General features: G+C 39.3%; 1 protein-coding gene across 2 annotated transcripts in view; it reads left to right on the top strand.

Moving 5' to 3' along the window:
- Ptpn2 (protein tyrosine phosphatase non-receptor type 2) overlaps nucleotides 1–15,929 on the top strand; it is a 66,554-nt gene that overhangs the window by 42,956 nt on the left and 7,669 nt on the right. For both annotated transcript variants that reach the window (XM_021214427.1, XM_021214426.2), the window contains exons 5-8: nucleotides 5,566–5,700; nucleotides 7,534–7,743; nucleotides 10,570–10,722; nucleotides 12,060–12,226. In XM_021214427.1, coding sequence (XP_021070086.1) covers nucleotides 5,566–5,700; nucleotides 7,534–7,743; nucleotides 10,570–10,722; nucleotides 12,060–12,226 — 665 coding nt within the window. The remainder of the gene's footprint in view (nucleotides 1–5,565; nucleotides 5,701–7,533; nucleotides 7,744–10,569; nucleotides 10,723–12,059; nucleotides 12,227–15,929) is intronic.

Raw genomic sequence — 15,929 nt, 5'->3', positions numbered from 1 at the left:
GGGATTAAAGGCGTGCACCACCACGCCCGGCTTGCATTATTTTCTTAAGTGAGTAGAGTCCTGTTAAAAGTCATTGCCTAGGGTGTCTGTGTATGTATGTATGTATGTGTGTGTATGCACATGCCAATGCTAGGGTGAGCAGAGTTTATTCTTCAGTGCTTTCTGCTTTATATTTTGAGACCAACTTGGGTTCCCTGTTTTGACTGGACTGGTTGTGAGCCCTCAGGAACTGCTTTTATCTACCCACCCACTCCTCCCCAGTGACATCTGCATCAGAAACCACTTGGATGAAGCTGCCATGGCTTCTCTCTGGGTTCTTTTTCTCTTGGATTGATTTGTGTACCATGCTGCTTTTGTTATGATGACTCTGTGGTATACCTTGAAATCATGTATGGTGATACCTCTAGTCTTTATGTTTGTTTGTTTGTTTTGTTTTCTCAGACTTGGATTGCCCTCTTCCCCAGGCCTTTAGAACTTTTGTAAGAGCAGTGCTGGGATCAAAGGTGTGTACCACCACAGCCAGGCTAAGCGCTTTAAGATTTTTCTAAAATATACTTTCAAATAGCATTGGAATTTTGATGGGGATTGCACTGAATCTGTAGATTGCTTTGGATAGTATAGCCTTTTTTACAATATTAACCAGTCTACATACTTTTCTTCCTTTCGTCTTTCTGTTTGTCAATAGTGGGGACTGGACCTCAGCCTTCATGCCTGCTAAGCAAGAATTTTCCCAGCTAAGCCATAGTTCCTGTGAGTCTTCAGGGTTTTGTCCCCCTCCCCCTTCATTGTTGCAGCTTTTGTAGAGATTTTTCTTTACCTAGGTTTATTACATGGTATTCTTTTTGTTTGTTTTTTGTTTTTTCTGCTTGTTTGTTTGTTTTTTCGAGACAGAGTTTCTCCGTGCAGTCCTGGCTGTCCTGGAACTTACTCTGTAGACCAGGCTGGCCTCGAACTCAGAAATCCACCTGCCTCTGCCTCCTAAGTGCTGGGATTAAAGGCGGGCGCCACCACCGCCCAGCCTACATGGTATTCTTTAAAGCAGTTAGAATGAGCCTCTATCCCTGATGTGTCGTGAGCATATTTGTTATTGAGATAGAAAGACTTCTGATTTTATATATTAATTTTCTATCTTGATGCAAAGACTACTCATTAATCTAGAATTTTCTGTTGCAGTCTTTAGGATCTTTTAAAATAGAATTATTTTATCTGTAAAGAAGGATGCATAGGCTTCTTCCTTTCCTGTTTATATCCCACTCATTTTCTTCTCTTGCCTTTCTACTCTGATTGAGACTTCAAGTGTCATATTGAGTAAGGGTAGAGAAAGATGAGACGTTTTGTCTTTCACCCGATTTAGCCAACATGTTTCAGATTTTTCTCTGGTGTGATGCTGGCTATTGTGTTGTCATTTATAGCCTTTATTATGTTGAAATATGTTCTTCCTATTCCTAGCCTCCTTAGGACTTTTATTTTGAAGGGATGTCATTTTAAATATCATGTATGCAATTTCTGACCTTGAGTCATTTTATATAGTGAATTATGACTGGTGATTTGCATATGTTGAACCACCCCTGTATCTCTGGGATGAAGCCCACTTGATCATGGTGAATGATCTCTTATGTCTTGAATTTCATTAATAATACTGATTATATTGAGAACTTTGCAGTTTTGTTATTTGTGTGTTGGTGTTTGTCTGACATTATTATTAGAGTGATGCTGGGTTCATAAAGTGAATTTGCTAGCATTGTTTCACTGATTCTTAGTATTGTTTCTTTAGTTTCCATTTCATTCGTTTCTACACTGGTATTAATTCTTACCATCTCCTGCTTTGGGGTGTGCGTGTGTGTACTCATTTTCCATAGCTAGCCTATTTGAGATCTCTCTGATGTATTTACTTACTTGGCAGTTAGAGCTATAAACATTCTTCTGAGGATGCTTTCATTGTATCCGGAGGGTTTGGAATGTTGTACAAGTCTATACATTTTTTTTTTTTTTAATTATATTTAAGTACACTGTAGCTGTCTTCAGACACTCCAGAAGAGGGCGTCAGATCTTGTTACGGATGGTTGTGAGCCACCATGTGGTTGCTGGGATTTGAACTCTGGACCTTCTGAAGAGCAGTCGGGTGCTCTTACCAACTGAGCCATCTCACCAGTCCAAGTCTATACATTTTTTTGTTTTCAGCGGCCCCATATTTCTTTCAGTGGTATGTTTTCTTTTTTGTTTCCTTTTTGCTTGGTGTGTTGTTTTCAGTCTGCAAATCTGCATGGTTTCTGTAGTTTCTCCTATTGCTTTGTAGTTTTGTATAAGATTGTGTGTGACTGTTTCCTGAGGTACACATCTGCTAGCTCCAGGTAGGGCATGAATGATAGAAACAAAGCGTAGTTTTGCAATAGCATAGGTGTGAGATTATCTTTAGAAACATTGGGAATTTATAAGTGACTCTACTACCAATGAAAAACAACTCTCTCTGAGACTAGTAATTTTTGGAGGCATTGCACTGCCTTGTCTTTTTATGTTTCCTTTGTTTCTCTTTTGTATATACGTATCTGAGGTTAGGTTATTCTTTGTTTTTTTGTTTGTTTATTTGTTTGTTTTGGTAGTAAGTTTGTAGTATTCAGTGGGAACTGGGTTGTAGTAGTGTTGAAGTGTTTTTACTGGACTCTTTTTCAGAACACCAGACTCAATATCCAGTAATTCTTGACAGAAGTATTATACCTTTATAAACAATCACTAGTTAAGAGTAAACCCATTGTAAATATGTAGAAATAATCAAGTAGCAATCACCACTTAGACCCTAAGTATTTCAGAAAGTAAAGGAAGCCTTATAGAATCATTGTGTAGTGAGATGCTAGTTACTGTGGGTGTGATACAAGAAAAATACCAGAGTACCTCACGGTTGGTATTAGGTTGATAGAGAAAATCTCAGAAAGGGGGAGTAAAGAGTAGAGGAGAGTCAACAGGGCCGAGTAGAAGGCTGAGACAGTTTTGCCTAAAGGTAGGATGGAAATGGAGAGCTGAAGAAATGACTTCAGGGGTTAAGAGCAAACACTGCTCTTGCATAAGACCCTAGTTCAGTTCCCACACCTATGTGGCAGCTCACAACTATATTATTTCAGCTTCAGGGGAACTCAGTGTCTTTTCTGAGTTTATCAGACACTGTATTCACACGCGCACACCCTACACACACACACACACACACACACACACACACACACACACACACACACGCTTTAAAGTATGTTTTTAAAAAGAAAAAGGGCCAGGTGCAGTGGTGCATGTTTTTTATCTCTTCATTCAGGAAACAGAAGCAGGGCAATCTCTCTGAGTTTCAGGCCAGATAAGTAAGACCATGTCTTAAAAGAAAGAAGGAAGAAGAGGAGTGGAGGATGTTATCAGAAAACCCAATAATCTATAATATTTGGCCAGTTCATGTTATAACTAAGATTTATGTGGCTTTAGACTCTTTTTCTGTCAAAATTAGAAAGTCTTGACTCTTGGGGCTGGTGAGATCGCTCAGTGGGTAAGAGCACCCGACTGCTCTTCCGAAGGTCCTGAGTTCAAATCCCAGCAACCACATGGTGGCTCACAAACATCTGTAACAAGATCTGATGCCCTCTTCTGGAGTGTCTGAAGACAGCTACAGTGTACTTACATATAATAAATAAATAAATCTTTAAAAAAAAAAAAAAAAGAAAGAAAGTCTTGACTCTTTTCTGCTTTAATATATCACACTGTTCTATGACAGATTTCTGGTTCTTAATTCTTCCTAAATTAAGTTACTGGCTTTTGGTGATAGTGTATATCATGACATTGGCTTAACAGAATTTCCAATAATTGCCATCTGCATTTGTTTTCCATCATCTCCCAATAATCTAGAGATTCAGGGGTGGGGCATAGTTTTGTTTGTTTGAATGTGTTGCAAACTGGATGATTTGTAAATTTCATTCCTCTCACGTCAAAGTAGATTCACTTTTTTAAGATTTATTTCTTTTAAGTGTATTAGTATTTATACATATGTACCTGGTACTTCCAGAGGTTAAAAGAAGGCATCAGATCCTCTGGAACTGGGTTAAGGCATGGTGTGAGACATCATGTAGGTTTTGAGTCCTGTGTAGGAGGAACAAGTACTCTTAACTGCTGAGCCATTCCTTTAGTCCCTTGTGGGCATTTTAATCTCTGGTTTCTTAAGTGTCAGTAAAAGTGCATCTGCTCTTTTAGTACTTAAATGTCATTTTGGCAGGGTATAAAAAAATTCTTAGCTCTTACTTGCTTTTACTTGAATTTAAATACATTCTTTTCATTTTAGTGTTTTAGATTACTGTCCAAGTCAAATGGATGTCATTTTTTTCTCTTCTTTTTACCTATATTACTCTAGGGTTTTCTCCCTTTTTATTTATTTTTTAAAAATTTATCTTATGTTTATGAATGTTTTGATTATATATATATATATATATATATATATATATATATATATATATATATATAAAACCATGTGTGTGCCTGTTGGATCCCCTAGAATAAGGTTCATGGGTGGTTTTGTCCCATCATATGGGTGCTGGGACTCAAAGCCAGGTCTTTTTCAAGAACAACTAGTACTCTTAACAACTAAGCCATCTCCCTACCTAGCCAGTCTCCCTTTTTCCTTTAACATTAATTTTTTCCAAACTATATCTTACCATTTGATCAGTTTTTTGCAAGTACATAGTTTTGTCCTTTAAATAGTTGCAAATACCTTTAAAAAAAAATGAAAAGAAAGAAAAATTATTAAATTATAATTGGGATTTGTTCTGTTCCTGTTTGTCATTGCTGGTGTTTTTGAGGTGTGTGTGTGAGTGTGTGTGTGTGTGTGTGTGTGTGTGTGTGTGTGTATTTCTTTATATTTGTCCTGCTCTTGTTAATGCTGTTTCTATTTCTCTCTTTTTTACTGTAAAATGTCCTTCTTATTCTCTTAAGCTTTATCTATTACACTTAACCTGCACTACAATTCTAGATGTCAAAACAAACCAAAAGGCTTATTCTTCTGGTTAGCTGTCCTGGAACTTACTCTGTAGACCAGGCTAGCTTTGAACCCAGAGGAAATCTGCCTCTGCCAAACAAGTGCTGGGATTAAAGGCGCGCGCCACCACCATTCAGCTTGACAGAAAGTCTCTTTAGTGCTCTCTGAAGATAAGATTCTTGCAACAGCTTGATACTTCTAGAAACTCAAACTGAACATGTTAAAGTGTAATTATGCTTTAAGAACAGCACACTTTTGGGTTGGGCATGGTTACACATGCCTTTAAATCCAGCATGTGGGGGCTGAAGCCAGCTTGATGTTCATAGTGAATTCTAGGACAGCCAAGATTATGTCTCAAAATAAAGAAGAGCACATTTTAATGAATATTTTATGTTTATGGCTTTTTAAATGGAAAGGAAACATTTTATGGAGCTACTTTACGAAATATTCTCATTAAAATACTTGAGATATTCTTAGGTTTCAGTACTTGGAGAAGTATAGTATGTATGTGTGAGATTTGTGTTTCTTTTTATGGTTTTATAACATGTCTAAACTATTCTTCAATTTAGGTTAAATGTGCACAGTACTGGCCAACGGATGACAGAGAAATGGTGTTTAAGGAGACGGGATTCAGTGTGAAGCTCTTATCTGAAGATGTAAAATCATATTATACAGTACATCTACTACAGTTAGAAAACATCAATGTAAGGCTTTTCTTGTTCCAAAGTTTTAGTTTTATCTGATGGTCTTGAGAATTCTTGGGGTTTGATACTATACTTGACTTTGGATATTTGTAATAGTATCTAGGTATAAGCATGTTTTTAGACTATTTCTGTATAAAGTAACTCTTTAAGCATTCTGAAGAATTCTAAAAACAAAGAATTACAGTGTTCAGGTTAATATTAATATTTAAGAATTGAAAAGTAACTATTAGAGCTGGAGAGATGGCTGTAGTATTCTTGTAGAAGGCCCAGGTTCAGTTCCCAGTATCCATGTCACAAGGCTTCCCACTGCCTGTAACTCCTGCTCTAGGAAATCCAGTACACACAGATAGATGCATACACATAATTTCAAATCAATATATTTTTTAAAGAAAAAATTAATTATTAAAAATATAGGAGGAGATGTTGTGGGTGTAGCTTGGTGGTCGAGCACTTGATTAGTTTACTCTGGCCCCTATATACAGTCCCACGAACCAAAAAATAAAATATAAGTGGGTTGTGGATATAGCTGAGTAGTAAGGTACCTTCTTAGAATGCTTGAAGGATTCTGGTTCAGTCCTCAGCATCAAATAAATACAAAGCAACTTGGTATTTGAATAAAAAGAGGATGACTGGAGGGAACTGGAATTCACATTTCAGTTCTGCTACTCAGTAGAGGTATGGTTTGCCTCATATAAAGTGGAAATTGTTTGTCGGCAGACTGTTGTGGAGATCAAATGAAAGTATGGATGCATACAGAACATCTCCTGCCAAATAGACTCAAATGATTGCTCCTGAAACGTAACTACCATCGAAATAACCCAAAGCAAAAGACTTACTAAGTTTGTAAATAAGTGACCACACAAAAATGTGACCTTACAGTTGTGAAGGAAATGAGTATAGCATATGATCCCAGGACCATTGGAGTAGATCTTTTCTCTAGACACCCTAGAACCTTCTCCTGGCAAGTGGCTTTGACACATCTGCATAGCAGACTGCACAAGTGCTGCTGTCATTCAAACTCTCAGAGCCATCTGCCCCTCTTTCTTACTTATCTCCTTGGCTTGCACCATGATAGAGTAAGTTAAAGAAAACTCCATGTGATGGTGGTCCACACCTTTAATCCCAGCACCTGGGAGGCAGAGGCAGGCGGATCTCGGTGCATTTGAGGCCAGGCTGGGAGAGACTTCTGAGTTGTTAGGAGAAACTAGGATAACAAGAAAATAAGGAAATATGGCCAGGCTGACTTCAAGAGTGAGTCTAGTTTATAAAGTGAAGTGCCGTTTGAGTTCATAATTGACATGGAGTGTATTAACAACTAAAGCTTTGAAGAAGAGAAGATAAATGCACTTTTTAGATGTGCAGAAGTGCCTCTTATGGTCAATCTCTTGGAACATCTGTTTTTCCTGTAGAGTAAGTGCAGCTACATGATTGTATACTTAAGGCCCACAGTTTGGTTTTCCTCTTGTCCAGCTTTTCTGGCCTTGAAATTCCATATATAGTCAAAGATGACCTTGGAATTCTGATCGTCCTGCCTATGTCCTGATTGCTAGGATTACAGGCATGCAGCAACACATCCAGGCTTATGTGATATAGTTAGGACTTAGCCCGAAAGGGTGTGTGACCCGGGGCTGTGTTAAGTAAGATAGGCACTGCCCAGTGCTCTACCCCTACCTCACGCGTTTCTCCTTCTTGGGTTGTTTCTTTGGTTTTTATATATTCCCAACACATTATGCTTCTGCATCAATTACTATATATTGTATACACATAGTATATACAAAGACAAATACAAAGAAAAATGATAGAACTAACTTCCCCTTGATTTTCACATTTCAGAGTGGTGAAACCAGAACCATATCTCACTTCCATTATACCACCTGGCCAGATTTTGGAGTTCCAGAGTCACCGGCTTCATTCCTAAACTTCTTGTTTAAAGTTAGAGAATCTGGTTCCTTGACCCCTGACCATGGACCTGCAGTGATCCATTGCAGTGCGGGCATTGGGCGCTCTGGCACCTTCTCTCTTGTAGATACCTGTCTCGTTCTGGTAAGTGTCCATGCGACCTCATTGGTATTTTGTGCTTTTCTGTTTTGTTTTATCCTTTTTATAATGTTGATGATAGAAAGATAAATAGTTTTGCATGACTGGTGCCTGAGGAGGTTAGAAGAAAGCATTGAGTCCCTGAACTGGAGTTGCAGATTGTAAGACCCTACAACTCGTGGGAGGGAACCAAACCCTGGTCCTCTGTAAGAGCAGCCAGTGCTCTTAACCACTCTGCCTATTAATTTGTTTTTAACTGTTTCTATAGATAGCAGTAAATTTTGATGGAATATCCCAAAACTCTAGGTGTGTTTGTTGTTGTTGTTGTTGTTGTTGTTTTCGGTTAAGCTTGTACTTTCTTGTGAAAAAACTCTTGACATCTACAGTTTAAATTGACTCTACCTCTTGCAGGTATGTGTGTCTATGACAATTCTAAAGATTCCCTAGAAAGTCTCAACTAAGCTTGGCTCGTACCTTTCATCCCAACATTAAGTAAGTTGGGGCAGAAAATTTGCTCCAAGTTTGAGGTTAGCCTGGGCTATGAAGTTAACCCCTATCTGGAAAAAAAAAGGAAGAAATGAAGAATAAAGTAAAGTCTCTCTCCTAAAAGAGAGAAATGACAAAGGACAGCAGTCCTGAAGGAGTGGCTCATGCCTGTCGTCTGCACGGCTGAGCCAGCCGGGGTTGCCTAGTGAGAGTCACCTCAAAAAAGAAGAGAATGTCAAGGAACTGGGGCCATGGCAAGCATGAACACTGACTCCTAGTGCATGGGTAAAAGACGAGCAGAGTGGCACATCTGTGACCCCGGAACATGGCGAAGGGCAGTTAGGTGGGTTTACTGTAGTTCACTGACCACCAGCTTATCCAAGTCATTAGCTCTCCAGCTCCAGTAAAAAACACTGTCTCAAAAAATGGCTTGAATTCTACCCTAGACCCTACTAGGAGGGAGAAAATTACCTCTTACAAGTTGTTAGCTGACTTTAAATTAAATATTTTTAAGCCGCTGTGGTGGTATCTGTCTGTAACCCCATGCTTGACAGAGGCAAGAGAAGCAAGTCCATAGAGAGTTTGAGCTAGCCTGCGCAACATGAGAATTTGTTTCAATACCCTCCTTCTTTCTGGTGCTTTGTATACAGAATTAAAAGCTTCTACCTTCAGCAATAAATTCATATGTGATATTTTTTTTCTTTCTTGAATAAGTACTTCATCTCTTATTTATAAACCACGGATAAAAAGTACTTCCCAGGGTTACTGTGAGAATTCTGTATATTAATGATATTTTCTGTCCTGGTTAGCTTCAGCTAACAACTTGACACAGCCCAGAGTCATCTGAGAGGAGTGCCTCAATTAAAGAAAGACTTTTAAAGATCAGATTGGTGTTATTTGTAGGGAACTAATTGATACAGGAGAGCCCAGCCCACTGTGAGATTATATGGAGAGAGAATGTCTTGTATATTTTATGGATACATCACCCATCAATTAAAAAGCCTATGGCCTATGGTTTAGGCAGGAAGTAGGAGGTGGGACATCTGGGAGGCAGAAAGAATTCTGGGATAGAGCCAGGCATGGGAGGATTTGCCCAGGAAGATGTGAAGAGATGAATGTGGGGTACCTGAACACAGGTAACTAGCCACATGTCAGAATGTAAATTAAAATAAATGGGTTATGGGCTGGAGAGGTGGCTCAGCGGGCACTGACTGCTCCTGAGTTCAAATCCCAGGAACCACATGGCAGCTCACAACCACCCATAATGAGATCTGACTCCCTCTTCTGGTACGTCTGAAGACAGCTACTGTACTTAGATATAATAATAAATAAATCTTTGGCACGGAGCAAGCAGAGATTGTTAATTCAATTCCCATCAACCACATGATATCTCACAACCATCTGTACAGCTACAGTGTACTCACATACATAAAGTAATTTTTTTTAAGATTTATTTATTATGCTTAAACAAACCCTAATCGACTACTTTAACATTTTGCCTAGACAAGTTATCATTTCAATCAAAACTTTAATTGTTAGAGCTGGAGAGGTGGCTCAGTGATTAAGGATAGTTTCTGTTCTTTAGAAAACTAATGTTCAGTGCTAGCACCCACAGTGGGTGATTCACAACCCACTCAAGCTCCAGGGATCCCGTGCTGTCTTCTGGCCTCTGTGTGCATCTCTACACCCTTGGCATACACACATACACATGCACTCACAAATCTTTAAAAATCAAAAAAACCTCATTTACTAAAATTAACCTTTTGCTTAAAGTCAGTAGATTCTGTTAATGATGAATATTAAAGCTGGGATATGAGAATTGGTGGTCTGGCTGATTGGCAGAGTGATTGCCTAGCATTTATGGGTTCATGAGGTTCAAACTGCATTGGATGTTCTTACCTGCTCCCTACCAACCGTGCCCTGCTCGCCCTTCCTTTTCTTCAGTTTGTGGGTTGTCTCTAAAGCCAGATCAGTAGTCCAGAGCTGGTTTGATGGCTCAGAGGTATTTTTATAGGTCAAGGCTTTTCTATTTCCTGCTATCTTTTACGTGTCTGTACGTCTAATCCATAAAGCATGTCTTTAGTCCAGATTTGAAGATGAGGAAGGGCACTGAGCAACAAACTTTATTTCTGCCAGAACTATATAAATAATCCTAATCATATCTGGGTGTCCGTGTGCATATCCCCCCCCCCTCCCGTGTGTGTGTGTGTGTGTGTGTGTGTGTGTGTGTGTGTGTTAAATTACCCTTCTTTTAAGAAGGAATCGTTCACAGCTAAGGTCTGAGCAGTGGCCTTATATTGCTTTGGTTTTCTCAACTCAAAGAACTTGGTTTTACCTTTCTTGCAGATGGAAAAAGGAGAGGATGTTAATGTGAAACAACTATTACTGAATATGAGAAAGTATCGAATGGGACTTATTCAGACACCAGACCAGCTCAGATTCTCCTACATGGCCATAATAGAAGGAGCAAAGTACACAAAAGGAGATTCAAATATACAGGTGAGCTCACTATCATTAGTGTCAAACAACCAGGTTCCATCTAAATCCCCATCCTTCCCTTAATTTGGTAGATCCAGCTGACTGTCTAGAAATCATAAAAATTTCCACAGTTCAAGAGGCAAAGATAAAAGCAGACGCAGGCAGATTTCTGAGTTCGAGGCCAGCCTGGTCTACAGAGTGAGTTCCAGGACAGCCAGGGCTACACAGAAACCCTGTCTCAAAAAAACAGAAAAAAAAAAAAAAACCCAAAAAATTTATGTGTATATAAAATAAATATATAAGCTACATATATACTTGTTTCCTCAATGGAAACAAGATTCAATTAAAATAAATTTTTTCATATGAGAAGATGTCAGCATTTTTTATTGAAAGAAAAAAACAGAAAACATAAGTACTTTTATCTTAGTAAAAACTTGATGTGGAGGCTTGAGGAGACGGCTAAGTGGTCAGAGGTTACAAGCACTTGCTGCTCTTCCAGAGCACACAAGTGTGTTCCAAGGACTCATGTCAAGCAGCTCCAGGGGATCCAGCATCTCTGGCCTCTAATGGCGCTTACAGTCATATACACATACCTAAATGCACACACATAGTACTAAAAATGATGGAAATAAAAATTTAAAACCCTTCATGTGGGAATAAAGACTATTTACTTTATATATAGGTACTTATAGCTAAGTAACTTTAGCTCTTACTACAGACATAAAGTGCTAGGAGTAAACTTTACATGTCTGATGGTGACATTCTCCAGTGGTTTTTACTGTATATTCATAGACAGTAAGCTCAAAGAGTATCGGAACTTAGCATCATGTGATAAGGAAAACTGTAAGGTAGAAACAGAAATAACAGTATATCCCTTCCTGTATAGTCTGACCATAATATAGACATATCTAGATAGAAACCAACAATCTTAACCCACCACTCCTTGACTATCTATTTATAAAATAGAATACATCTTTTAGGGGGCTGGAGAGATGGCTCAGCAGTTAAGAGCATTGACTGCTCTTCCTAAGGTCCTGAGTTGAAATCCTAGCAACCACATTGTGGCTCACAATCATCCATAATGAGATCTCATGCCCTCTTCTGATGTGTCTGAAGACAGCTGCAGTGTACTTACATATAATAAATACATCTTTTTCAAAAAATAGAATAATCTTTTAAATAACTTAAATGTGATTATTTTTAATATATGTGTATATGTTTGTATTTGTGGGCAAGTGCTGGGATAAAAGTTAATGTCAAGTTTACCTTTCTATTCCCTGCCTCATTGAATAATTGCAATTTGTAGATTGTGATTTAAAGAAAACAAATTTTTATTGTTATTTCTCTTCTATACCTAGAAACGGTGGAAAGAACTTTCTAAAGAAGATTTATCTCCTATTTGTGATCATTCACAAAACAGAATGATGGTTGAGAAGTACAATGGGAAGAGAATAGGTTCAGAAGATGAAAAGTTAACAGGGCTTCCTTCTAAGGTGCAGGATACTGTGGAGGAGAGCAGTGAGAGGTATGTGCCGTACATATGTTAACCTACCAAGAGACACGGGTGTTTACTACATCCAGGTAGTCTGCAACAGGACAATCCTGTGTTCACACAGTTAATGCACCTTTTACTTAGGTCAAAGTGTTTAGGTGGTATGTGATGACAAAAATCTCTTCAGAGAGTTTTCTGTCACCATAAGAAAGCCAGTACAGGGCCGGGCAGTGGTGGTGCAGGCGTTTAATCCCAGTTGGTGGCTTACTACTGTAACTCCAGCTTTTTTGGGATCCAAGGTCCTTGTGGTGGTTTGAGCGTGCTTGGTCCATGGGAAGTGGCACTATTAGGAAATGTGGCCTCAAAGTGGCTTTTTTTTTTTTTTTTAAATTAATTACTTTATTTATTTAATTTATTTTTGGTTTTTCAAGACAGGGTTTCTCTGTATAATCCTGGCTGTCCTGGAACTCACTTTGTAGACCAGGCTGGCCTCGAACTCAGAAATCCGCCTGCCTCTGCCTCCCGAGTGCTGAAATTAAAGGCATGCGCCACTACACCCGGCAAATTTATTTATTTTATATACGTGAGTACACTGTAGCTGTACAGATAGTTATTGGGAATTGAACAAGGGCTGGCTCTGCTCAGCCCTGCTCACTCTGGTCAACTCTGCTTGCTCGCTCAGTCCCTGCTTGCTCCTCTAATGGCACATACCTAAATGCACACACATAGAACTAAAAATGATGGAAATAAAAATTTAAAACCCTTCATGTGAGAGTAAAGACTGTTTACTGTGTACATAAGTACATTGTAGCTGACTTCAGACGCTCCAGAAGAGGGCATCAGATCTCATTACGGGTGGTTGTGAGCCACCATGTCGTTGCTGGGATTTGAACTCAGGGCCTTCAGACGATCAGTCAGTGCTTTTACCCGCTGAGCCATCTCGACAGCCCTGGAGTGTCTTTGTTGGAGGAAATTAATCATTGTGGGGTCCACTGCTCAAACTCCATCCAGGGTTGAGGAGATTAGGCCCCTGGCTGCCTGGGGAAGACAGACTTCTGGTGGCCTTTGGATCAAGATGTAGAGCTCTCAGCTCATCCAGCACCATGTCTGCCTGCACACTGCCATGCTTCCCACCATGATGAGAATGGACTGAACCCCTGAAATTGTGAGCCAGCCCCAGTTACGGGTTTTGTTTTTGTAAGAGTGTGTGCCAGCTGGGCGTGGTGTCACACACCTTTAATCCCAGCACTTGGGAGGCAGAGGCAGGTGGATTTTTGAGTTCGAGGCCAGCCTGGTCTACATAGTGAGTTCCAGGATAGCCAGGGCTATTAAAAAATAACAAAACAAACAAACAAAAAAAAACCTAATTGAATTTCCATCGTGGACTATTTATTTTCTCCAGAATTACATAAAACAAAAACAATTTACTATATGTCCACAGCACTTCAAACATATGTTAGGAAGTTAGTATCCTAGTACATGAATGAGTTCTTTTTTTACCTCATTTTCTGATGACTTTTATTATCTTTCTCTTGTGTCTTTTATTGTGGATAGTGTTATGATGTTATATTTGTCAGATTAAGGTTCTGAGCTGTACCATGAAAGCAGTCAGAATTCACATGCCTGGGATTGTGGGCAGAGCTCAGCAGCAGAACCCACATTCATTATCCACAAGGCCTGGGCTTAGTCCCTATAGCAGGAAGAAAATAATTATCTCACTGAATTTTATAAAAGCTAACATTTCAGTATACAGCTACATGATATATTTTACTGTAGGATCTTAACGCCTTACTTACTGCTGTAGTAGCTGTAGACTACCTGAGCAAGTTTAAAGCTTGTAGCTCCTCTCATCCTGGCTAAAGGAAATCTCTGCACATCAGCTGACTCCCTCATCTGTACTCTTAGATGTTTTTACATATGCACAGTCTTACCAGTTGTGATGGTGAATTTTCAGCTCATAGAGCAAATTTTAGCATATATCTTTCCCAACTAAGAAGTAAACACACAGAGCTCACACAGGCATGGGCAGCTGTTTGTATAAAAAATAATAAGAAAAAGATAAGCAAGATGCCACAGGATTTAGCAAGCTATGCATACACAGTCCTCATATAGCTCATGTATTACAAGGTTCAATTAGCCAATCATTACTAAATTAATCTAGAGCTCAGGGCTTATGAGCAGTGGTTGCTCAATTCCCAGCACTGACATGGCAGCTCACAACTGTCTGTAACTCCTGTTCCATGGGATTTGGCCCCAGCACACAGACATACATGCAATGCAGACAAAACACCAATGTACATGAAATAAATTAAAATTTTTTCAGGTGGTAGAATGCTTATCTAGCATGCTCTAAAACCCAGAGTTACATCTCCAGCACCACATAAGGAAGTGGGCATTGATGGTACACATGTGTAATTACAAGACTGAAGTTCAAAGTCATTCTTGGCTACTTACTGAATTCAAGGCCTGCCTGGAGATCCTGTTTTTTTGGTTTTTAATGATCTACAGAGTGAGTTCCAGGACATCAGGGCTACACAGAGAAACCCTGTCGAAAAAAACAAAACAAAAAAATGACGGCCAGCAAATAAAAGCCTAATGACCTAAGTTTGATCACTGAGTCCCACTGTAGAAGGAAGATACCCAACTTCTCATAGTGTCCTCTGATTTCTAAGGTTTATACCTCTCTTTCTCCTCCTCCCTCTCCCTCCCTCCCCACCTCTCATGCGCTCAAGCAAAGTAATTTAATAAAAAGAGAAATTCAGAGCTGTACGCCTTTACCCATGTACTTAGGAGGCAGAAGCAGGAGAATCTCAAGTTCAAGGATAGCCATGCTTACATAATACAATCCTGTCTCAACGCAAATCATTAACCCTGTATCTGGTCAAGCCTCAAGCTTGGATCTGAAGGGGATTTGATGCATTGCTGTTCTTAGTCAGAACAGATCCCTCACTTTTTTCTCCTTTGTTTGAAAAATGATCTTTTAGAATGCCTTATAGTTTGGATTTCTCTAATCATCGTTCTTCTTGGTTAGATTCAAGTTAAATGTTTTGACTAGAAAAGGTCTTCTGATCTAGTAGACATTGAAGAGCCAGTCAAGATTTTTTTTTTTTTTTAATCAAGCTGCATGTTCAAAGCTGTGACTTAAAAAATGACTGCCAAGACTGAAGCTGGTCAGGCCTTTGCCATCACACACAGTGAGTGAAAAGAGATGAGTTTTGTGAGATTTTTTTTTTTCTAGAGGAAGAGAGTAAATGACTGACATGTTGACATTGGCCATTTTTCAATGGATGTCAGAGAACTTTCATTGAAACAAAATTCTATGTTGGACAGGAAAATGGGCGCTAGATGTAAGTATGGTCAAATGGAAGACTGGGTAACCTCCAAACACAGCATTCATAGAAATTGTCAACAGTATTTGTCAAAGGACGTTGAATTTTCATATGCAGTCACGTAAGAGGACCAGATACTGAGAATCTCCAATCTGTCCCCTCTTGGCAGAGAGGAAACAGGAGTGTGCAGAAAACATGTCTGGCTTAGCTTCAGGTCCTGTAAAAGCATTACTTACTGTAGGCACACCAGACATGACCCTGAACTGTGGGAGCACATCACTGACCTGCGGAGCAGCTTTGTTACTGCAGTGAAACTGTTTGAATGAGATGGGAAGGACACAAATGAGTGTCCATGGCTTGATGGTGGCCTGGGCCCTACTGTCAATGTGACGAAGGCCTGCAATGCT

The sequence above is a fragment of the Mus pahari genome, chromosome 15, assembly GCF_900095145.1.
Source record: "Mus pahari chromosome 15, PAHARI_EIJ_v1.1, whole genome shotgun sequence".
NCBI lineage: Eukaryota > Metazoa > Chordata > Mammalia > Rodentia > Muridae > Mus > Mus pahari.
Note: the sequence above shows the minus strand (reverse complement) of the source record. Positions and strands in the feature narration are given on the sequence as shown.